Genomic DNA, 19,179 nt, shown 5'->3' with positions numbered 1-19,179 from the left:
CTCGGGAGGGGTTCCAGTAGAAAGTTTGAATTCGTCGATCTCAACGCTGGCGTTCTTTATTTTCTAAATGCAAAAGCTAGTAGAGCAGTGCACTGCACAGAAAGTCGAGACAAATTGATGGTCCCTTCTTTCACCGCTTCCAGCCAGCAAATCCCAATATATATGAGGGAGCTCAATGTGCAAAAAAAAAAAAAAAAAAAAAAAAAAAAGGAATACGATAGAGAGGGCTTGTTGCACGGTTGCGGGGCTCACCGCCCTGCATGAGGAGCTACCAACTACATATCTTACCACTTGCCAGAGCTATGACACTCACGGCTAATCAGATCATATATTGAAGGGGTAGGTCAGTATCGAACTAGTGTGGGTAGGTATCAGTGCAGTGTTCTATCGCTTGATTACCACTGCTCTGGGCTCTGGGCTCGGGTCATGGGTTCACGGCGGGGGTGACGTCTTTGTGCATTGGGATGTTATGCAATCTGTCTGGCGGACACATATCTTTTTCTTTGCCTTCTTTTCTCTACCAAGGGCGGGTATCATATGTAGGTATGGATGTGTGAGCGGCAGTATCAGAAGAGGGGTGATGGTGATGCATTATGGTCTGAATGTTTGCACCTTATGTATCGTGGGCATTACATGATATGATGGCATGGCATGGCAACACGCCTCGAAATCCCAACAGAACAGAGAAAGAGGGAAAGAAAGATGTTCCTGCTAAATCAACGATTGTTTCAGCAAATGTGTTGTATTGTCTAAGTAGCGGGGTCGAGGTGTAGTCCACGACAACGACGAACAAAGCAACAACCAACAGCCACTATAGCCACCACCAACAACAACACCACCACCACCGCATACTCGGCGAATGACTAGAAGCTATTTTATTTTATTTGCTTGGGAGGCCTGCTGTTTGCCCTACAGGATGACTTGTCGGCAATTGAGCGGCGGGAAGGAAGAGAGGGGCATGGCAGCAGCAGCATGCAGTGAAACTTGAATGGTTCGATGATGACATTCGACAGACGTACGGAGCAGCACCAAGCATTGAGAAAAAGACGAAGCACGAGAATGGATTTCCAGGGTGTAGAAAAAAACGAAGAAGAAGCTAAAAACACATGGTTGGAAAAAAAGGAAGAAAACGATAAAAATCAGACCCATGCCATCAAACACCAAAAACGACCGACAGTCCATCAAAATGGAGACCTAAACCAAAAAGAACAAGAGAAAAAAAAAGAAAAAAATAACCACAAAAATAAACCATATGAGATGAAAACATTGCTAATATCTATATGGCCAAATGAAAACACTCAGATAAACAAGGGGGAAATAGGAAGAGAAAAAAAAAAAGACAAACACCAGATGAATCGCGATTGATCGTAGATATTGCATATTGCGTGCAGGAATATGCACGTAACATGCAGAACGCTCCACAGTCAAAAAGGAAACCCCGTGACCCCGCTTATTTTTCGACAGGAATTGGAACTTCGGCCATGGAAGCCAAACGGAACATGTGCCTGTCCTTATCTTGACTTGCATCGTAATCGAGCGTTGCGGTATCTAGCGGAAATCTTAGTATTTTGCAACTCATTCCGACCCGCAGCCTCTTCCTAGCTAAGCAATGCAGGAGGGCGGGGAGGAGTAAAAGTGTAGAAGGGGAGAAACTTACGGCATGTTGTGCGGTTGTCGAAAATGACCACCGTCTTTGGTCTCCACGAAAGCCTAACTTGGAAGTCATGCCCCTTCGTGATGTGATCAATCAAAAACTTCATGAGGACCTCGGATTCCGGGTCCTTCCACCCCTCAATCCCCTGAATGAACTCTCCATTGACAAAGATGGCCTTCTCTCCAGTGACGGGGTGGACTCTGATGATCGGGTGGGAGCTACGGACAGGGTCCTTTCGACAGAGCCCACCCGTGGCACGGGCAAAATTGCACATCTTCTCAGAAGAGTGGGTTGCTCTGAGTTCCTCTAGCATTGAGCGGAACGCTGGGGATAGCCGTCTGAGACATGTTAGTTAAAATGGCTCAATTGGGAATAGTAATAACGAGGCATCAACAATCACTCACCTGTATGCCTCAGTAGTATCGGCAAAGACAGTATCACCTCCGACCTCTGGCGCCTGCAGGATACAAAGCATAACATATCCCGGAGGCTGGCGCTCATAGCTCACATCTTGGTGCCACAGAGTTGACGTCAACTTGTGTTCGAAAAACTTGTCAATCTCGGCCTGGTTGCCGTCACGATAGATTATGTGGAATCCCGGGAATCCCGGGACGGAGCCAGTAATTGGTTGGTAGTTTGGTTTTCCGAAGTGAGCCATGAAGTCCTGCTGGTTCGCTGGGCCCCAATCGGCAAAGTTCTGGTCCCGGAGAACAACGCACTTACGTTCGGATACCAGGAGTGCGAGATCATCCTTGGCGGCATCTGACATCTCTGACAATTGGACCCCAGTAAGTTCGGAGCCCATCTTCGGACTGATGTGTTTTAGTACGGCATCACCGTTGAGAAGGTTTCTTTTTGCCTTGTCTGCACGGAGGGCAGGGTCGATAAACTCGAATTCGGGGCATGGAGGGAAAAATACGGGCTCCCATGTTGGTAGGTATTGCTGATATTTCGATGTCTTACGGCTCTTGCGTAGCTCTTGTTGCTCACCAAGAGGCTTATATGGAAGATTGATATCGTATGATGCTGGCTCATCTGAGACGGGTTCTGAAGCGTGAGGGGCCATCTTTAACTCTGGCTGCGAATTGTGTGTTCTTAAAGTTCAGGTAAAGCTTTAAAAGAGTATAAACTGATGTTTTTTGAGAGCTTTGATGAGGTGTAGGAAACAGTTGCTTTGGTTTGTATTGATGTCGAAGTGAAAATAGTTGAGAGGCACGATGGGGTATTTATTCTCGAAACCACGAAGAGGAAGGGCGAGCTAGAGCTCCAGCAATTGCCTGATCAATCGACGTTGTTTTTGAAATAACGTCATGACGAGGGGGAAAAGTTCTAGGGACCGTAAGGAACGATCCATCGGTCAAAGCCCCGTTTCCGGAGACCAGGAACACTGCACAATAATAGAGCATAGACAGTGTCTAGTGCTGAGAGAGAGAGCCCCTCCTCCTCCTTCTACTCCTCCTACTTCCTCCTCCTCCCCGTATCATTCCAGTCCAGCGACATCTTGCCCAATTCAATCTCAATATCACTTTTTTCTTTTCTTTATATGTGCAGCGGGTCCAGCACTATGCAGGGTATCCGTTCAAATCGGTGATGATCGGCCAGGGTTCGTTTATTTATTGAACTCAATTGACCAAACGATACTTGAATCACCGCGTGGCGTGGGTGGCCTACCTTTGTGGTTTGTTCCTGAATACTAGGCCAGGGGGAGTGGGTGATACGAAGTAGTGGGGTGACAATAGTAACGTAAGTAGGTAGGAGGGACAGGGCAACAGTTGGGTTACTAGTACAGCTTCCATCGGTGTTCTAATTGATATCGGATTCACGTGCAGTACTTACATGCTGCAGGTCTTTATCGTGCGTCCCAGGATATTGATGCGGGGTCTCCTCTATTCTACTCTACGAGTCTAGGTCCGGTGAGCGGCGGACATGAGCCTCACTCACGCCTAGGGTAGGTTACCAGATCTGCAGATGGTTCTGATCTAGGAATATATGAAAAAAATACACAACCCACTACGCACTGGATATATAAAGAAAAGAAAAGAAGAAAAAAATTGAAAAGAATGCGCCACGTTCCATAATTATGCAGTCTCATAATGTACCCACCGGTACAGAGTACATTTCGCATTGTATCTCTCTCTTATGCATGCGAAACTCCAACACGCAATTAGGCCACGAAGGCCGACTGGTCAATACCTCCCTATCCCCAGCCCTTTCAACCAGTCAATCAATCAATTCAACACTAGTTGCGTGATCGCGATGCAAGTCATACTATCGGTGATGATTTGTTCCTGAAAGCCTCAGGACATATCACAAGGTCACCAGACCATGGTTGAGCAAGATTGAGCCTACTAGGAAGACGAGGACGACGGGGACGATAGAGGTTCCTGTTGTCATAGTGGGGGCTATTGCTATACCCTACCCTTCCCGCGAGGAATTGACACCCCTACCGAGAGAGCTCATGTAGCCCTGCTTATTTACATCAAGAGAGTAGGTATGTGTTATAATTACTACACAGTGTACATTCCCTCGAAAGCCTTACAATGCCTTCGCCGCAGCAATGATGTACTCTACATACCCACTGACATAATCCGCAACTGAGTAGGTATATACATAGTGACCGTTGAGGTATGCCTGGTGCAAAGACCACCCCTTCGGATAGAGAGTCAATCAACTTCTGTACTCGTCCTCTACTCCGGGATCACGCCGACTGGACACATATGTAGAGTGTAGGTACTCTACAATAATCTATTCTATCTATTTGCATATGCACCGCATTCAATCAATAGAAAGGAGATGTATAACATCGCTATCAGAACCACAGAAAGCATGTTGTCACCACTACTGGACGGGGGGCAAGTTCTGAACAGGCGGTGTTGAGTGACGGTACCGCCGCACTGGAGACGGGGATATCGCGTACTATTGTCACGCAACTAGCGTGTGGACGGGTTCACACATAACAGCGAGAACTGCACTAGGGAATATTGTGTACCACGCTTTATCATCACTACTCGAAATGTAAGCAGTTACATGATATTCATGTATACTACTGTACTCTATCCAGCGCGAACCATTTGTTGAGCTTATGGCGATCCATGGATCCAAAGAACGTGCTTCATATCCGCGGCTGCCGCAAGCTACTTAGCCTTCACCGGTTTGAAAATCGATTGAGCAATCATCCATGATCACCAACCCTAATACAAAGATACAAGTACTACCTAAAAAAAAAGTACATACGCACATGTACTTTACCTGGAGCATGAGGTACATGAGTATGTAGTACATACTTCCCCAGATCATGAATTCACCCAGGTTGAAGATGAGACGAACAGCATGTATGGGGATACGGGTTCGGCATCACACAATAGTCACCACAGTTCGCTAACATGCCAAGACGTCTCACGGAATAAATGTCTTGCTTCATCCAAGGGATTAAAGATCCGAGTCTAAAAAGATGGCGTTATGTGCAGAGAGAAATAGTAAACCCCTCCAAAACGAGCCATTCACAGCAGTAAGTGCAATTGGTAAACGACTTACAATTTCTCTTTAGAGCGCCGAGTGCTTTATCTCAACTTCCAAACTAGAGAGAACGTTGCACCAACAGCCTCACAAATCTTGTTTGCACCACCAACACCATCACCACCACATGGATATACCCGTTGTTCCGAGCCCATGGCCAGCTAGCTAGGCGGGTAGCGAAAGAAGGAACGGGCAAGCGTGCGGGCCGGCTCACATATCCGCACCTCTCTTCACTCTTTTTCCACTACTCGACTAAGCTAGTGTGAAACAAACTCATTGAATTCAGCCTTAGGCCCGCCCACACAACAACCCCATCACATCTTCCCCCCTTGACTTAAGCCCTATATACCCTACCTACATTATGTACACTGCACTGATGTGTTACATGCATTGTGCGAGGGTGTGCAGACCCTTGATCTTCAAAAAGTACGATGCACTCACTCATGCTCACCTAAGCCCTAGATTGATGATGCTTGGTATGATTCAACGACCTCAGGAAGTTGGGCTGAGCTGGGTTTGAAACTGTGGAGAGCTAGAATCGTATTCTGGGTTTATTATCATTATGCATGCATACAAGGATTGTTATGCGGGTAGACTTATGCCATGTATGTACCCGACCATGGCCGGCAGGATGATGATGATATCTGTATCTAGGCGTAATTATAATACGGGATGATTATAGAGACTTTCTCCCCACCGGCCAAAACATCTTGGGAATGATGGATGTTCCCAGAAAAAAAGAGAAGGGCTGGTGTGCGTGCAAGGTGCGTGTGTGGTTTACGTACGTAGCTCAGTGAGATATGTGCGCAACGCAACGCAACGTATGTACAGGTTTGATTTTGAATTTCTAGAATACGAACTTTTAATTAACAGCCCAGTCGGGCCCGAGCTCGCATGTTTGCTCCGAATTATGCACTGCGGACTGACTGCTTGGGCGTTTAGGCATGCTACGGAGTTTCTTTCCCAGGTTTTCTCCAGTATGTGGGGAAAGATAACCGGGTGCTTCAATGACGCCACTAGTTGGGGATGGTCTACGGGGATATCTTTGTAAGGTGTGGATAATATACTCAGTGTAAAGAGATGATATGACTGTAACCGCCTGTTTGGCTGGCTGTGTTGTTTGAAACTCGGTGGGTTTTGTCACTAATCACAAAAGACAGCTACACATGTAACCCACATTCATGTCTACGCAATCCATTTCCAATGCCATGAGTTTTCAAGAAATTACCCTTCGACCGGTGATGAGAGAGGCCTAGTGGGGATTGCTGCGAAACAATAATCACACATGGCTACAATAATAACTCACGATAGTGGTATGTTGTAGTTCTCTTTTATTCCCTGCAAGCCCAGATTTCCATCTGAAATCTATTTTCAGCATACCAAGCATAGATTCGATTGAAGTGTAGTCACGGGTAAAATTGCCAATAGCGTTGCATAATCGGACAGCCTATTTTTGTGATTGGGCATCCCATTCGTCATGAACTATCACTCGAGATGCGTCGGTAAACCCTGTCGAATCAGATATTTATCCTTATCGCGGACCCATTACCCTGGGATGAGCCAGATGGCGGGGCGTGCGCTACAGTAGCTGAAATTCATACCCCGAGTGTGCAATACTAGAAGTGCATATTCCCCCACGTCCCAATGAAGGCTCTTAATCTCCCCACATGATAATCCGCGGTTGACTCGGGAGACTTGATAGGACCTTACAACATGGTATTGGCAGGAATTCCTATCGAGCTTCCATATCGTGAAGTTTTTTCAAGCCGCTCGAGATGTGGGTGAAGGATTGGTTGATCAAAACTGTGTGAGTAAGCATCACCCTGACTCAAGTGATCGGATATTTATGATAGAACTGCGGGGAATTTTGATGCAGGTGAGACATAGGGTTCCTTACGACCGGGAATAACGATCCATGGGACATTCATTCCAATATAGTAGACGTAAAAGTAGAAAGGTTCCGGGCGGCCTAAGGAGTCCATACAAGGTCAGATACCAGCAAAAGGGGGGTCGTTCAAGCGACCTGGTACAATACGGCTTCGCGTATCGTACAATAGCCATGGGAGAAAGATGAAACATACAGTGACGATTTCCATCAAGCCACGATGTTGCAAAGTACAGGAGACATCCATAGATATGAGCTAAGCTCGCCAAGAGCTGGAGTGGATGTCTATAATAACTTTCCTTTACTATAGCTCTTGAAGTCAGAAGACATAGAGGGCCCCATAGAATCTAAAAATTTCCTTGCATTAGTCTCGAGCTCGCTACAAAAATCCTGTTTCAACACAGTGATAATTTATGCGACGAATAGATCACGTACAATAGTTATGCTCTCGATAGCAAGAACAAACTTGTCGCCAGAGAGATAACGCGAGTCAGAAAGTGAATATTCCTTCCATAGCTGAGCGGGAAAATCTGTTCGAGTCGATAGGGTCGCATGATGGACGAGAAAATAGCCTTTCCCAAATGAGTATTGGAATTGCAAGCTGGCTGGCGAGCTCAAAAAGACAGGCTCAATATTTACCCTCAAAGAAAACATGCAACAATCCACCTAACACACAATAAGTCTCATGATCAAACACAGAATTCGGGATAAATTCCATCACTAACAAACCAAAAACCAACTGGTTATTCCTTTATCTTTCAATGACAAATGTCCGCCCCATAACATTAGGTGGCTGCCAACAACGCCGGCCAAAACACTCCCAAAGGTCGCACACAATCTGATGGAGGAAACATCGTTAGCGATGAAGTCAGGGAGAAAGAGGTCTGGAGGATTGTAGGGATGCATTGAAGGGGGTATAGCAGGCGAATGTTCAATTGAATGGGTATATGATGGTTAACTGCTAAGTCTCCCAAAACCTTAGGACACATAAGCTTTTCGTGGGAGGAAGGCCCTGGATGAGGCTCAAAGGCTTGGTATTCCTTGGCTGAACTAACCATTGAGGGATGTGAATAGATATATATTCCCAACTTTCTTGTTGGGGGTTGCCCTTTGGTGTGGCTCCAAATTAAGAAAGTTTTGCCTACAAATAGAACTGTTCCTGCTCAATTTAGGAATTTGAAAGCAGGCAGTCGACCAGATAGCCTATTGAACTCTTCAGGAGCTCTTCGTCGAATTTCTGAGCTCAGCGGAAACGTGATCCTCGCTGTTGCCTAAATCCGGCGGCAAGGAGTGCCTGAATCCCCAGAAAATGTATTCAGACCTTTCGGGACATCTAGCCGAAATATATATGCGGGGAAACATGTGGCCAAATCCTATGCGGATCTTAACCTCTGGCGGGGACCCGGAAAGACGCCAGAACACTATAACTACATAGAAGCAGTGTTCGTATTCAAACCTTCGGTTCAGTTCGTGATACATATGTTGTACTGGTAAAAAGGTATCGAGACAAATGGTCATGTGAGTCACGATGATCCAAAACTCATAATTCTTGTTATCTCACCCAAGTACTGCACTTAGTAATTATAAATATCCCAGACGAAGGCCCATTACAGTCGAAAGCATGGTTGAATCGAAAATAATGTTGGAAGAGGTCACAAGGTGATTTTCCATAGAGATTGTAGATAACTCCTCAGTGATTGAGGATCGGATTTGGCAACAATGGTTAAGTTTCTCGTCAATTAGATGTGTGCTAAATATCATCAACGTCTAAAGCATGCCCATGTGAGGAGCAGCTACTGGCCCTTTTCTTTATTTATTTATCTGTGCTACGAGGGAGGGTTTCCACCTTATATAGTACGGATATCAACTTCCCGTCGTAATCCTGGCTTTTAATGGAACCAACTGTCAAGCTCCCGAAAACCTTCCGATCATTGCTGATCTATTACTCTTAGAATGATTTAGGACATAAGGGCAAGAAAATTCCCCATTGCCACTTTTATTTGACTTTTCCAGAAGAGGTTTAATAATCTTTTTGGCGTTAAGACTGAATAATTAGGAGTTACGCGGTGGCCTGTCCACAAAACCTATAAACCAGAAACAATTAGATAATGTCTCCTCAATAATCCCAGGATTTCCAGTACCGGCGTTGAAATTTCGGCAAGGGGAACAAACGCCTGATGTCCAAGCGCCGGGATTTCTTCTATCCACAATCAAGGTCTAGGATCCTTGTTTTCCTGTCTGGAATCTAGCATCGAAGCTTGCATGTTGATCAATTTATGCTTCTATCTGTAACTGTTACCACCTAGTACATAGCCGTGCGTCAGTCCTTCACTATATGCTTCAACTTATTACTATAGCTTCACATATTATAGACCAGACGAACCACCTCTCTCGGAAACCTCGGTGTTTGACGGCGGCTTCAAGGCCCTAGTCCCCGCCCGAGTTCCGTGCCTTTAATATTTGTTGATATTAAAGACTTTAGTAGTTGGCGTTCCAATTAATTGTATAAATGGCTTGTCATTTCTCAAGATCTGTCTCCCTAAAATCCTCAAAGTACCTGTAAATCAATAATTTTCCACCATGCTCAAAGTCACTCTCCTCCTTACCGCTCTCGCTGGACTTGCCTCCGCCCACCAGAACTTTCACCAGCTCTGGGTCAACGGTGCCACCACTGGGTACGAAAAATGCATCCGTATGCCCCCTTCAAACAACCCCGTGACCGATGTCACAAGTAACGATATAACCTGTAACGTCAACGGCAATGCCACCCCGTTCACCTCAGTCGACGTGTGTACCGCCAATGCTGGTGACGAGATCACAGTGCTGTGGGATTTGTCGTCTCACCCGGGCCCGATCACACATATGCTTTACGGGCCGGTGTCAGACGCACAAAGTGCGACGGGTATTGGAAGCTGGACCAAGATTGAAGAGACGGACCAGGTTGATGGAGTGTGGGCGAATGTTATTATGGAGGGTAATGGTGGAATGCATACGTTCAAGCTGCCAAGCAATTTGGCTAGCGGAGATTATCTGGTGTGTAAACCGAAAAACCTTAATCTTCAATGAGTGAGTGCTAATGGAAACTTGTAGTTGCGTTCTGAGATGGAGGCTTTACACTCATCCACTACTCTGGGAGGAACTCAGTTCTACATTGGTATGTTTCAATCTTCAACCTCTTTATGTTAAAACAATGCTAACAGGTGGATTTCAGGCTGCGCTCAACTAAGAATCACTGGACCAGGAGGCAGCTGTTCTCCTACCATTACCCTACCAGGGGATTACCAGGTAAATACAAACCCCTACGACTCTATCCAGTCCGCACGTACTGACACATATACTAGGCTTCTGATGACAACATTTATATCTCCGACTTCTACTATGGCTTTGATGCAGCCACTTTCACGGCCCCTGGAGGTCCTGTGGCTACTTGTAAATAGAGTGTTAACTCGGAGGGATATCTGATGACGTGATCAGGTGTGGGTGCGGGTACGCCAAGAGGGTATAGTTATGTACATTCATCTTAGAATTCTTGTTTATATTGCAATTACTTTTTAAACCATTCTCGTTCAATATTAATGGGCTTCCGGGTACCACTCAAAACAATTGTTATAAGGGCAAAGCCCCGAATCTTTTTGTATGCCTTATGAACCAGTCTTTATTTTATTCTGGTGCATTTTATCGTGAGCGTTATATATATTGGACACCGGGGTCTAATGAATCATCAATCAATCATGATCAATGGACACCGGGGTCAGATAGGCTTAGGTGTCAATGATTGAAACACGCCTTATTTCCGCCTCTTGGCAGTGTTCGATCTTGTGGGAGGCGCTAGCATTGTATCTCCTACTAATCATTCCAATTTGGGATGTTAGAAGGCGGATTGGTGCAGGCCGGTCCGGGAGTAAGCATACATGTATGTGTACTGGCCTAATCGAAAGCAATATCGGTTAATTCGTCAGTGAAATGTGTAGCTTCGGTCAACATCACTATACACCTTTCCCTGATGTGTTACTCCGATGATTTTCGGGCCTACTAATATACCAACAAATACATTTCTTGGAGGTTATTTGCGTTTCCCAACTATTATATACGTATGAGGTGTTTTTATGTACCGTTTTACAGATGTCATTTAATTAAGAGCTCATTATCTCAAGATCTTGAAATGAAGCTTTACGGAAAACTATCAAAGGAATCAGAATAACGTGTATCCATAGGGGAAATGCATTAGGGAAATGTGAATAATATCGGGAAATGTGTAGATTAGAATCTATCCTCTGGTTTTGTCTGTAGGCATAGGTATAAATGTTACTCACCTGTACTCCGCTTGCGACCACCGCAGTCCAAATGATCAAAATAATACTACAAACCCTTCTAAAAACGCCGAAAAAACTTCGCTTCACTATTGGCCATTGAAGAGATTAGATATCATACATGTATTTGCAACAGGCTCGTGGTTTTGATAGATGCCTGCGACATCAGTTTCCGAGTGACGGGCTATGTCTGTACCAAACCCGTCAACCTAGTGTTGGGCATGAGCCGAGCTGACTCGAGCTTTGAGCTCGAGCTTTAGGCTCGAATGCCTCAAGCTCTCTTTCTTATGAGCGCAAGCCAGCTCGATCCACCATTGGGAAAGCTCGAGTCTAGGCTCGAGCCTTATCAATTATTGGTGATGGGTTGATTTTAACATCATAATAATGAAAAAATGGGCAACATAATAAAATAGATCCCCAAAGTTGGTCTTTAAAAATAGAAGTTATATCGAGATGACCATTTTTAGTATAATAATGGAAGCTCGAGCTTAGGCTCGGGACTAGGTCCTGAGCTCGAACACATCGAGTCTTTATTTCAACAATCCGAGCTAACTCGAGCTCCAAGCCAGGCTCGTCTCGAACAGGCTCGTGCCCAACACTACGTCAACCTATATGACTCAGAAGTCACCGATCAGTGGTATCAATCACAATGGGCCAAATTGGTCCCCGAATTCTCGCTTATAGAGAGGAGAGGTCTTATGAAATATAGTTGCATTGTGTTTACTGTACATAGATCGCACTGTGTACATAGGAAAGCCGATTTCACGGTATCGAAGTCCATAAAAGCCCAACACAACACCACCAACATATCGCAGCCAAAACGCTGGCAAAACACACCACATAAGAAACGCCAAGCTCTGGCCACTATTCAAGTTTCACCCCCTCCCTCTGACTGCTTTACGACATAGGATTGAAAATATGGTGCCTATCGATTGAAAAGCTATCCGCCTAGTAACAATCCGCAAGCGGGTCCCTAATCCAAGTAATACACCCGTTATACTGACATCTATTCACGACCACATTAGCATTCTCCACCTCTACTACCACGACTTAAGCAGTTGAGCAGCCATGATCAACATACTCTTTCACGTCCGCAATATACTCTGGGGAGCACTCTTTGTAGTTTGTGTACGTATTGCACGCATTATCCGGGGCATCACATTTCGTGCAGTGTTCAAGCGGGTCCCGGAACCACTGGATGCAACCTGTTGCTTGGCACCTATGTAGATGGAGACGTTAGAATTATATGAACGGGCCGGGTGGGCGGATCTGTAGTTAGATAACGTACTCTTTCAGTGTCTTGACATAGTCGGGAGAGCAGTCTGGATGGGAATAGTAGGTATTGCACGGATGTCCTGGGTCACTGCATTCGAGACGTCGCTGGAGCGACGCGGCCATGGAGATAGGGAGGGCAATGGCGAGGATGGTAAGGAAGTTTGAGAGCTGCATCTTGAAGGCTGGGGGATGTAGTATAGTGCGTAGTTGTGGATTTGGAGGGGGAACTGGGGCCTTTTATACCATGGGTATTGCAGGATTGTTGTGCAGGCGGGTAGCTGTATATAATGCTTGAATTGTTCAATAATCGTACCTGCGTTCAACACGAACGCATGGGGAACAGCTCATACGACCTGATATCATAATGACAGACAGGCCTGGTCCGTTACCCTGGGTGCGCAGCCGAAGACGGGGAAGTCGATGCACGATCATGGCAACACGAGGTTTGTTGACAGGCATTAAAGTATTTAGGTTTGGTCTGATATTGCATTCCGGTTCAGTGATGTGTATATGTATGTCCAGAAGTGGAATTGGCAGGGTGCATACTTACCGGGTTGTTTATTATAGCCAGATTTGATATATGAAAAGCAGTGTCGTACGCACTGAAAGCGGTACTTATTCGTATCAAAGTAGATATATATGGTGAGGATAGATGCGAGCTTGATCGATTAACACATCGTGGAAGTCGATTTACTATGACCACTTAGTAGTTCGTATTCAAGGAATATCAATGGTGTTACAATAATATAATAGTATCTCCATTAAAGACCATTAAGGGTTGGGCATATTGCATACATGCAATAACGAATACGAGATAATTTTGCCTCTTGGCTTTCCCCACACCAAACTGGTTTAGAGTAAATGTAATACAGTATTACTTTCTCGCTGATTACTGGCCATGGCGACCAGTTGATCGATGTTTGTCAGTACGAGAGCAAACCAAATAATAGATACCACCAATAGAGTCTTTTATCCACACTCACTCGAAGGTTGAAAGACCAGGATCTTTGAATGAAAGGACCTAACCCTGGATTTTAGTGAGTTGAGGAAATATGATCTGTCTAATTTCTCAGAATTACACCGAGAGAAGAATGAGTCCCGTCAGTTTATTGGTTCTTCCAGGTTGGACTACTGCATATTCTCTCCTCCATTTGGCTTGTGCATATAACCCCCAGTCATTTTTCCTCGATACCCATCTTTCAACCTTCGAGTGAGTGTGGATAAAAGACTCTAATAAGATCACATTCCAATGTGTACTACTACCTTTCGTTACCCTCTTTGGAAAGGATAGCTCCCTAGCTCTCTGGCCCATTGGACTTCGAAAAGTCATTCGGACAGGATATATCGATAAGCATTCCAAGCGCAATCAGATGGCAACCAACCACCCGGCCGGCCCGGAAAGTGTAAATGTTCCTACGTTCTAATCACCCGAAGTAGGCTATCCAGTCATTAAATATAAGCTGACGGGTATTATCATCGAATTGTACGGGTGTAGCTAGTCTCGTACCCATCCCCTACTTAGCAGCAAGCTGCTCAGGCTGTAGCCTAGTTAGCTTGTTGACGTTCCAAAGACTCATATTCAATCACTCGATACGTACTCGGCAGGACTCGGATACGCTTGTAAGACGTACCACAAGTTAACCAAAGAATCATTAAGGCATCCTCAGCTAGGGAGCAGGTTTCCAGTCCCTTGAATTCAACCCCTTCGATAACACTCTACATAGGTGGGGTTGATCAATCTCTAACTACCGATGCGTGTGTAACGGTAGCACAAAAGGGGCCGAGCTAAAATAGGTCCTCAAATTACAATGCCAAGGCCGAGTCTCACTGTGTTTTCGTATCCCCTGCCCAGTTAATATTCGATGTTCCTACATGTACTATACTTCTAGTTGAATCAGGGGGCCCGGGGACTGTCGAAGACTGGAGTTATGTATGGCTGGAGGTTTTTAGTATGATTTTTAATCACGGGATTCAACAATGTACATACATGTACATGTACCGGGGGTTGAGGGTAAGTACTGAGAACCCCTTTTTGGGGAATTTTAAAAAGTGAGGGTTTGTAAAGGAATCTGATTGGGCTGATATAATTAAAATGACACTTGGCAGCCAAGCAGGTATTTGGACAGTCTGCCCCGCAACCTCCTCAACCTCTTTTCTACTCCTGTTCTTTTCGAACTTCATCAAAACTTCTTTGATAACTTCGAATCAGTATTCAGGTGAACCTGTGAGCAAGGGATATTCAGTGGTTATTTTTTTGTATTTTAGGAAAATATTTGAATTTTTAAGTGAAGATAGATAAACCGTCTCGGTATTTTTTTCCACCATATAAATTTTGAGGCCAAGGCCAAAATTCATTGGCTGCTTTTGGTTACCATGGGCGGTTCCCATACAAAATCAACCAATCCTTCAAGGCGTCTCGGTATTTAACGTGCACACCCGGTACATGTACGTGTATGTATATATACAGTTCGTCCTCGATTCGATTCTCATCTCGATGAGGGGGCAGCTCTGTATGCTACATGTAGTATTCGCTTAGGTTTATGAAAGAATCGGTTAGCCATATTATGCGAATGCCATCAGCTGTTATCTGCGGCGTTAATTTGAAGATAGGCTCGTATTATATATCACATCCGGCAGTAATATTGCCGATTATGCCCGCATCCGGTTCGCCGTTTGGGGGCAATGTATATCTTCATGATGCTTGTTGGAAAGTGCAGAAGACAGAGGTAGAGTAGAGATCAAGCTTAAGGAGTGCAGACTACATAGCCAGTTGAATGTTCGTGGTCTAGAGAATCAAGCTTAAAGACACATGAACCGTACTCTCGCAACGGTCAAAGTTTATTTAGAGCACGTGTGTCCGTTTACCACCCGACGATATTTCCTTCCCCCCGACCCCGAAGATTCCCGGCTAGTTGTTCTTGATCGAGTTGACCCGATCCATAGACCCACCTCCCGCCCATAAACCCATCCCCAATAACAAAAGACATTCCCCTACCAGACAATTTTTTAAGCCTCACTGAGAGCTGCTACTACATGTATCCATACAACGCGGGACAGCTCCTCAGATTTCGCCTATAATCTAGGTGGTCATAATATGGCTTAAGCCTAGCTCAGATGACAGCGAGGTCCAGAACACGTGCGTCATCGAGGCACTTTATCCTGTTCAGTTTTGTGTACAACCTTATAGACTCCTTGCTCTCAGCCTTATCAACTAATCAAGTTATTAGCACATCTCAATTCAGTTCCAATAGCATCTTTTGGAAATAAGAATCCGGATCAAGGGGAAAGTGAGTGACATTCCATGATCCGCCGAAATTTTTTTTTTTTTAATTCATTAATTACGTGCAACCTTACAGTTATGGCAATATCACACTATACCACTGAACTTCCCACCTGCCTCCACTACCTCTCACAGAATCCAAACTTGACGTAACATACAAGTGAAAATAGACAAAGGAAAGGTTAAGTACTGTCTCTTAATCCTCCCCATCCATATCCCATTTCTCTCCTTTCCTCCCCTCCATCCTCGTATCTCCCTCCTCTCTCATGTCGCCATTCGTGAACCGCTTCCAAATTTTCAGCGCAGTCTCGATACCCTTTTCCGTCCAGAGCAGTTTAGCAATGGTGTTGTGGTCGCGGTCCTCTGATCGGGTTTCCGCCGTCGCGCCGCATTCTATCAATACATGAGCTTCGCTCTGTTCTCCATGATCCACCGAATACCGGATCTGTGTTCATACAGTCATCAACCTTAGTTCGCGTTTCAATCAGTTTTCCGTCACAAAGTATCTATTTCCAACAGTTGCTGACGATAGGGTCTCTGGTACTGACAATGAATTTGAATAGAATACAAATCCGTTGATCGAGCCAGTAGGACATCGCAACAAGAGATCAACTAAGAAACGGACGTCACATGGGCAACTTCTTCAGCCAGGACTCTCAACCACAACAGAGAACAACTATGATAAAGATATCCATATTATGAACCAGTCACTAAGATTTACTTTTGAAGCAAGTATACACAAATTATCCCCTAAACCCCCAATAACAATAATTACAACATCCCCTATCCTGTCCTATAATCTGCACTCACCAACAAACTACTTATCTACAAGCACTGTGAGTAGTAGTCGTTGACCTTCGTGCAAGTAGAACCAGCCTAAAACAAACCATGTGTCAGCACAACACCCTTCCGAATCCGAGGCGGAGAAACTTACCGAACAAGTGTCAGTACCAGTCCATCCACTGCCACCACACTGTCCATACTTGGCAATGTTTCCTGCAGCTGCGGCGCTTGAGGTGGCAGCGGCGGTGGTGGTCGTGCGAGTAACGCTGGCGGTGGCGGTAGCTGAGGCAGTAGCTCCTCCGACGGCTGTTTGATAAAGGTGTTAGTATCTGCTTGTAGCAGCGGCCAGCTCGAAGCTGCCTTGGACTTTTATGTGTGTGTGTGTGGGAATAATGGCATAAATGCTAATTTATACAGGTTTCTTTTCAGGGAAAGGGAAGAAGTTTGAAAATATTTACGAACCATAGACCTGGGTGGTTGTTAGTAGGTGGTTATATCCACGGAGAACGAAATGGGTAGAGGAGGACTTACGGTGGGGCCAGGAACTGTGTATGTGGTGTAGCTGCCGTACAAGTTGAAAAGAATACCAGGGTCAGAGGCAGAGTAAGCACCCGGAAACAAGACACCGGCAGGGTTCGCGCTTCCACCACCTGTAACACGGAGCTGGTAGCAGGACAGGTAGAACTGTGCACCACCAGTGCTACCTACATATCATCACCATATATCAGTACCGCCTCTAAAATTATCGCCATCTTGAGAGGAGAACATACCAGCCACATGCAAGGCAATAACCTCCGCCCTCAACAAGTAATCACCCGGGGCGATATCCGCTGGGATGGTAATCTCCTGCTTCCCGCAGTTCGCATTCAACACATCAGTACCCCAGTAATCGGTCGAAACCAATCCGTTCTGGTAGATCTTGAACCAGCTGCTGCTGCCATCAGCTGTGGTGGCGTCAGACACCTTGGAGAGATATGCAATGACAGGACCGTCGTGGTTGCCGCCGATGGCCTCCGTGGTGCATGTTCGGTCGCCGGGCTGCTGGTGCATCTCAATCGTGACTGTTCCGCCTGCTGGAACAGTGCATACACCTGCTACCCCGGCAGTGCCAGCGTTGCAGCGGATATCCTGTGAGGCATTAGTGCCTTTCTTTGTTTTTTATATTATTTGAACAGCTTTGAGAGCACTTACGTTGGATGTGACGCTGGTGACTGGGCTGTTGGATACTGGAGTGCGGACACAAGTGCCGGCTTGGTCAACGCCGTTGACCCATAGCTCCTGGAAGGTGGCGTGTGCAGAGACAGAGGCGGCGGCAGCCAAGAGGCCTAGGACGGAGGTGGTCTTCATCGTGATATTAGATATGTGGTTTCTGAAGGAAGGTGAGAGAGTGTGAGATCGAGTGAGTACTGCAGAAACAGCTACGGACGGGGAATCGAGCAGTATTTAAAGAAGTCCCATGATGATATTTTTCTTCTTCTCCTCATTCTTCTCTGAAGGTATAGTATGGTATGATATTGATTGATTGCACTTATTCGGATTACTACCTTCTTCAGGTAATATCATAAACTTTCGGAAAGAAAACAGACGCTTCCATAGCGCATGGCACAACCCATGGAGCATCCACTTTGGGCGGCTGGTAATATTAAGGGAGCATTATAAAAGTAACAACAAATTGTAGGTAAGTATATGTAAGTAGGTACATCTAATTAGCACACCCCAGTTGAGGATCCGAAGCCAGGGGGATGGGGGAGAGAAGAGGGGGAGCACCAAAGTGAGTGCTAGCTAGCTGTCAATGGTCACCAAAACCACTTTCAAAAGGTACCATTACATAAGCCCACTATAGGCGGAACCAGCAGCACTGCAATCCCGTAACTTCGGGCCCGCAAACCCGACAGCTGCCCATATACCCCGGACCTTAGGAACCACACCGTTGTCAACCTAAAACCAAACGTTATGCTCAGGGATGTTCGGAATCAACGGCCTATATTGCCAATGCGCATCCCTGGACGAAGGGGGGGCAGTATTAGCCGCGCAGCCAAGCTCGTCTGTCCGACGGTCCGGCTGGAAGGAAAGAAACGTTGATATAGATGAATTTTCACAACCACAACATACACACACCCCACAGTACAGTGCAATTATGCCCTTTGTTGCTACACACGAGAGTCCTGTGATGCTGCAGTACCACGCGGGGACCCGGGACCGGATCATGAAGAATTCGCGGGCCAACTAGGCGTTGGGCGCGGGGGAAGAAGAGCAAAAGTGACGTCAAGAAAGAAGCTTCGAGGCTGAGGCTTATTGAAAAGCTATGCAACCGCCGGTCTAGATTAAGTTCTCTATACTGGTATGCATAATTATATGCGTACATGAGTAACTCTTTTTTGCATGCTCTTTAGGAGTAAGTATACGTAGGTTACGTGAGGCTCCCCTGTAAGGGAATGCTAGCGCACAGACAGAAAAGGATTAAGGATAAGGATAA

At 45.7% G+C, this 19,179-nt stretch overlaps 4 protein-coding genes across 4 annotated transcripts; 1 reads left to right on the top strand and 3 right to left on the bottom strand.

Annotated features, from left to right (window-relative positions):
* Nucleotides 1–1,450: 1,450 nt before the first annotated feature.
* Nucleotides 1,451–2,720, bottom strand: H6S33_005394 (uncharacterized protein; the record flags this gene model as incomplete). The annotated part of the gene is made up of 3 exons (XM_044836735.1): nt 1,451–1,548; nt 1,658–1,992; nt 2,059–2,720. The coding sequence occupies 3 exons, from the start codon at nt 2,718–2,720 to the stop codon at nt 1,451–1,453; spliced, it is 1,095 nt and encodes a 364-aa protein (XP_044698703.1).
* A 6,915-nt stretch (nt 2,721–9,635) lies between these two features.
* H6S33_005393 (uncharacterized protein) lies at nt 9,636–10,492 on the top strand (the record flags this gene model as incomplete). Its single annotated transcript, XM_044836734.1, has 4 exons — nt 9,636–10,088; nt 10,146–10,209; nt 10,267–10,340; nt 10,397–10,492. The coding sequence occupies 4 exons, from the start codon at nt 9,636–9,638 to the stop codon at nt 10,490–10,492; spliced, it is 687 nt and encodes a 228-aa protein (XP_044698702.1).
* Nucleotides 10,493–12,313: 1,821 nt separating this feature from the next.
* H6S33_005392 (uncharacterized protein) lies at nt 12,314–12,814 on the bottom strand (the record flags this gene model as incomplete). Its single annotated transcript, XM_044836733.1, has 3 exons — nt 12,314–12,371; nt 12,447–12,584; nt 12,654–12,814. 3 exons carry the CDS (start codon nt 12,812–12,814, stop codon nt 12,314–12,316), a joined length of 357 nt encoding a protein of 118 aa, XP_044698701.1.
* A 3,931-nt stretch (nt 12,815–16,745) lies between these two features.
* On the bottom strand, nt 16,746–18,050 carry H6S33_005391 (uncharacterized protein; the record flags this gene model as incomplete). The annotated part of the gene is made up of 6 exons (XM_044836732.1): nt 16,746–16,796; nt 16,855–17,009; nt 17,166–17,172; nt 17,235–17,407; nt 17,474–17,831; nt 17,895–18,050. 6 exons carry the CDS (start codon nt 18,048–18,050, stop codon nt 16,746–16,748), a joined length of 900 nt encoding a protein of 299 aa, XP_044698700.1.
* Between the last annotated feature and the right edge of the window lie 1,129 nt (nt 18,051–19,179).

Source organism: Morchella sextelata, assembly GCF_020137385.1.
Source record: "Morchella sextelata strain SCLS chromosome Unknown scls_2, whole genome shotgun sequence".
Taxonomy (NCBI): domain Eukaryota; kingdom Fungi; phylum Ascomycota; class Pezizomycetes; order Pezizales; family Morchellaceae; genus Morchella; species Morchella sextelata.
This window is presented reverse-complemented; position numbering and strand designations above follow the sequence as displayed.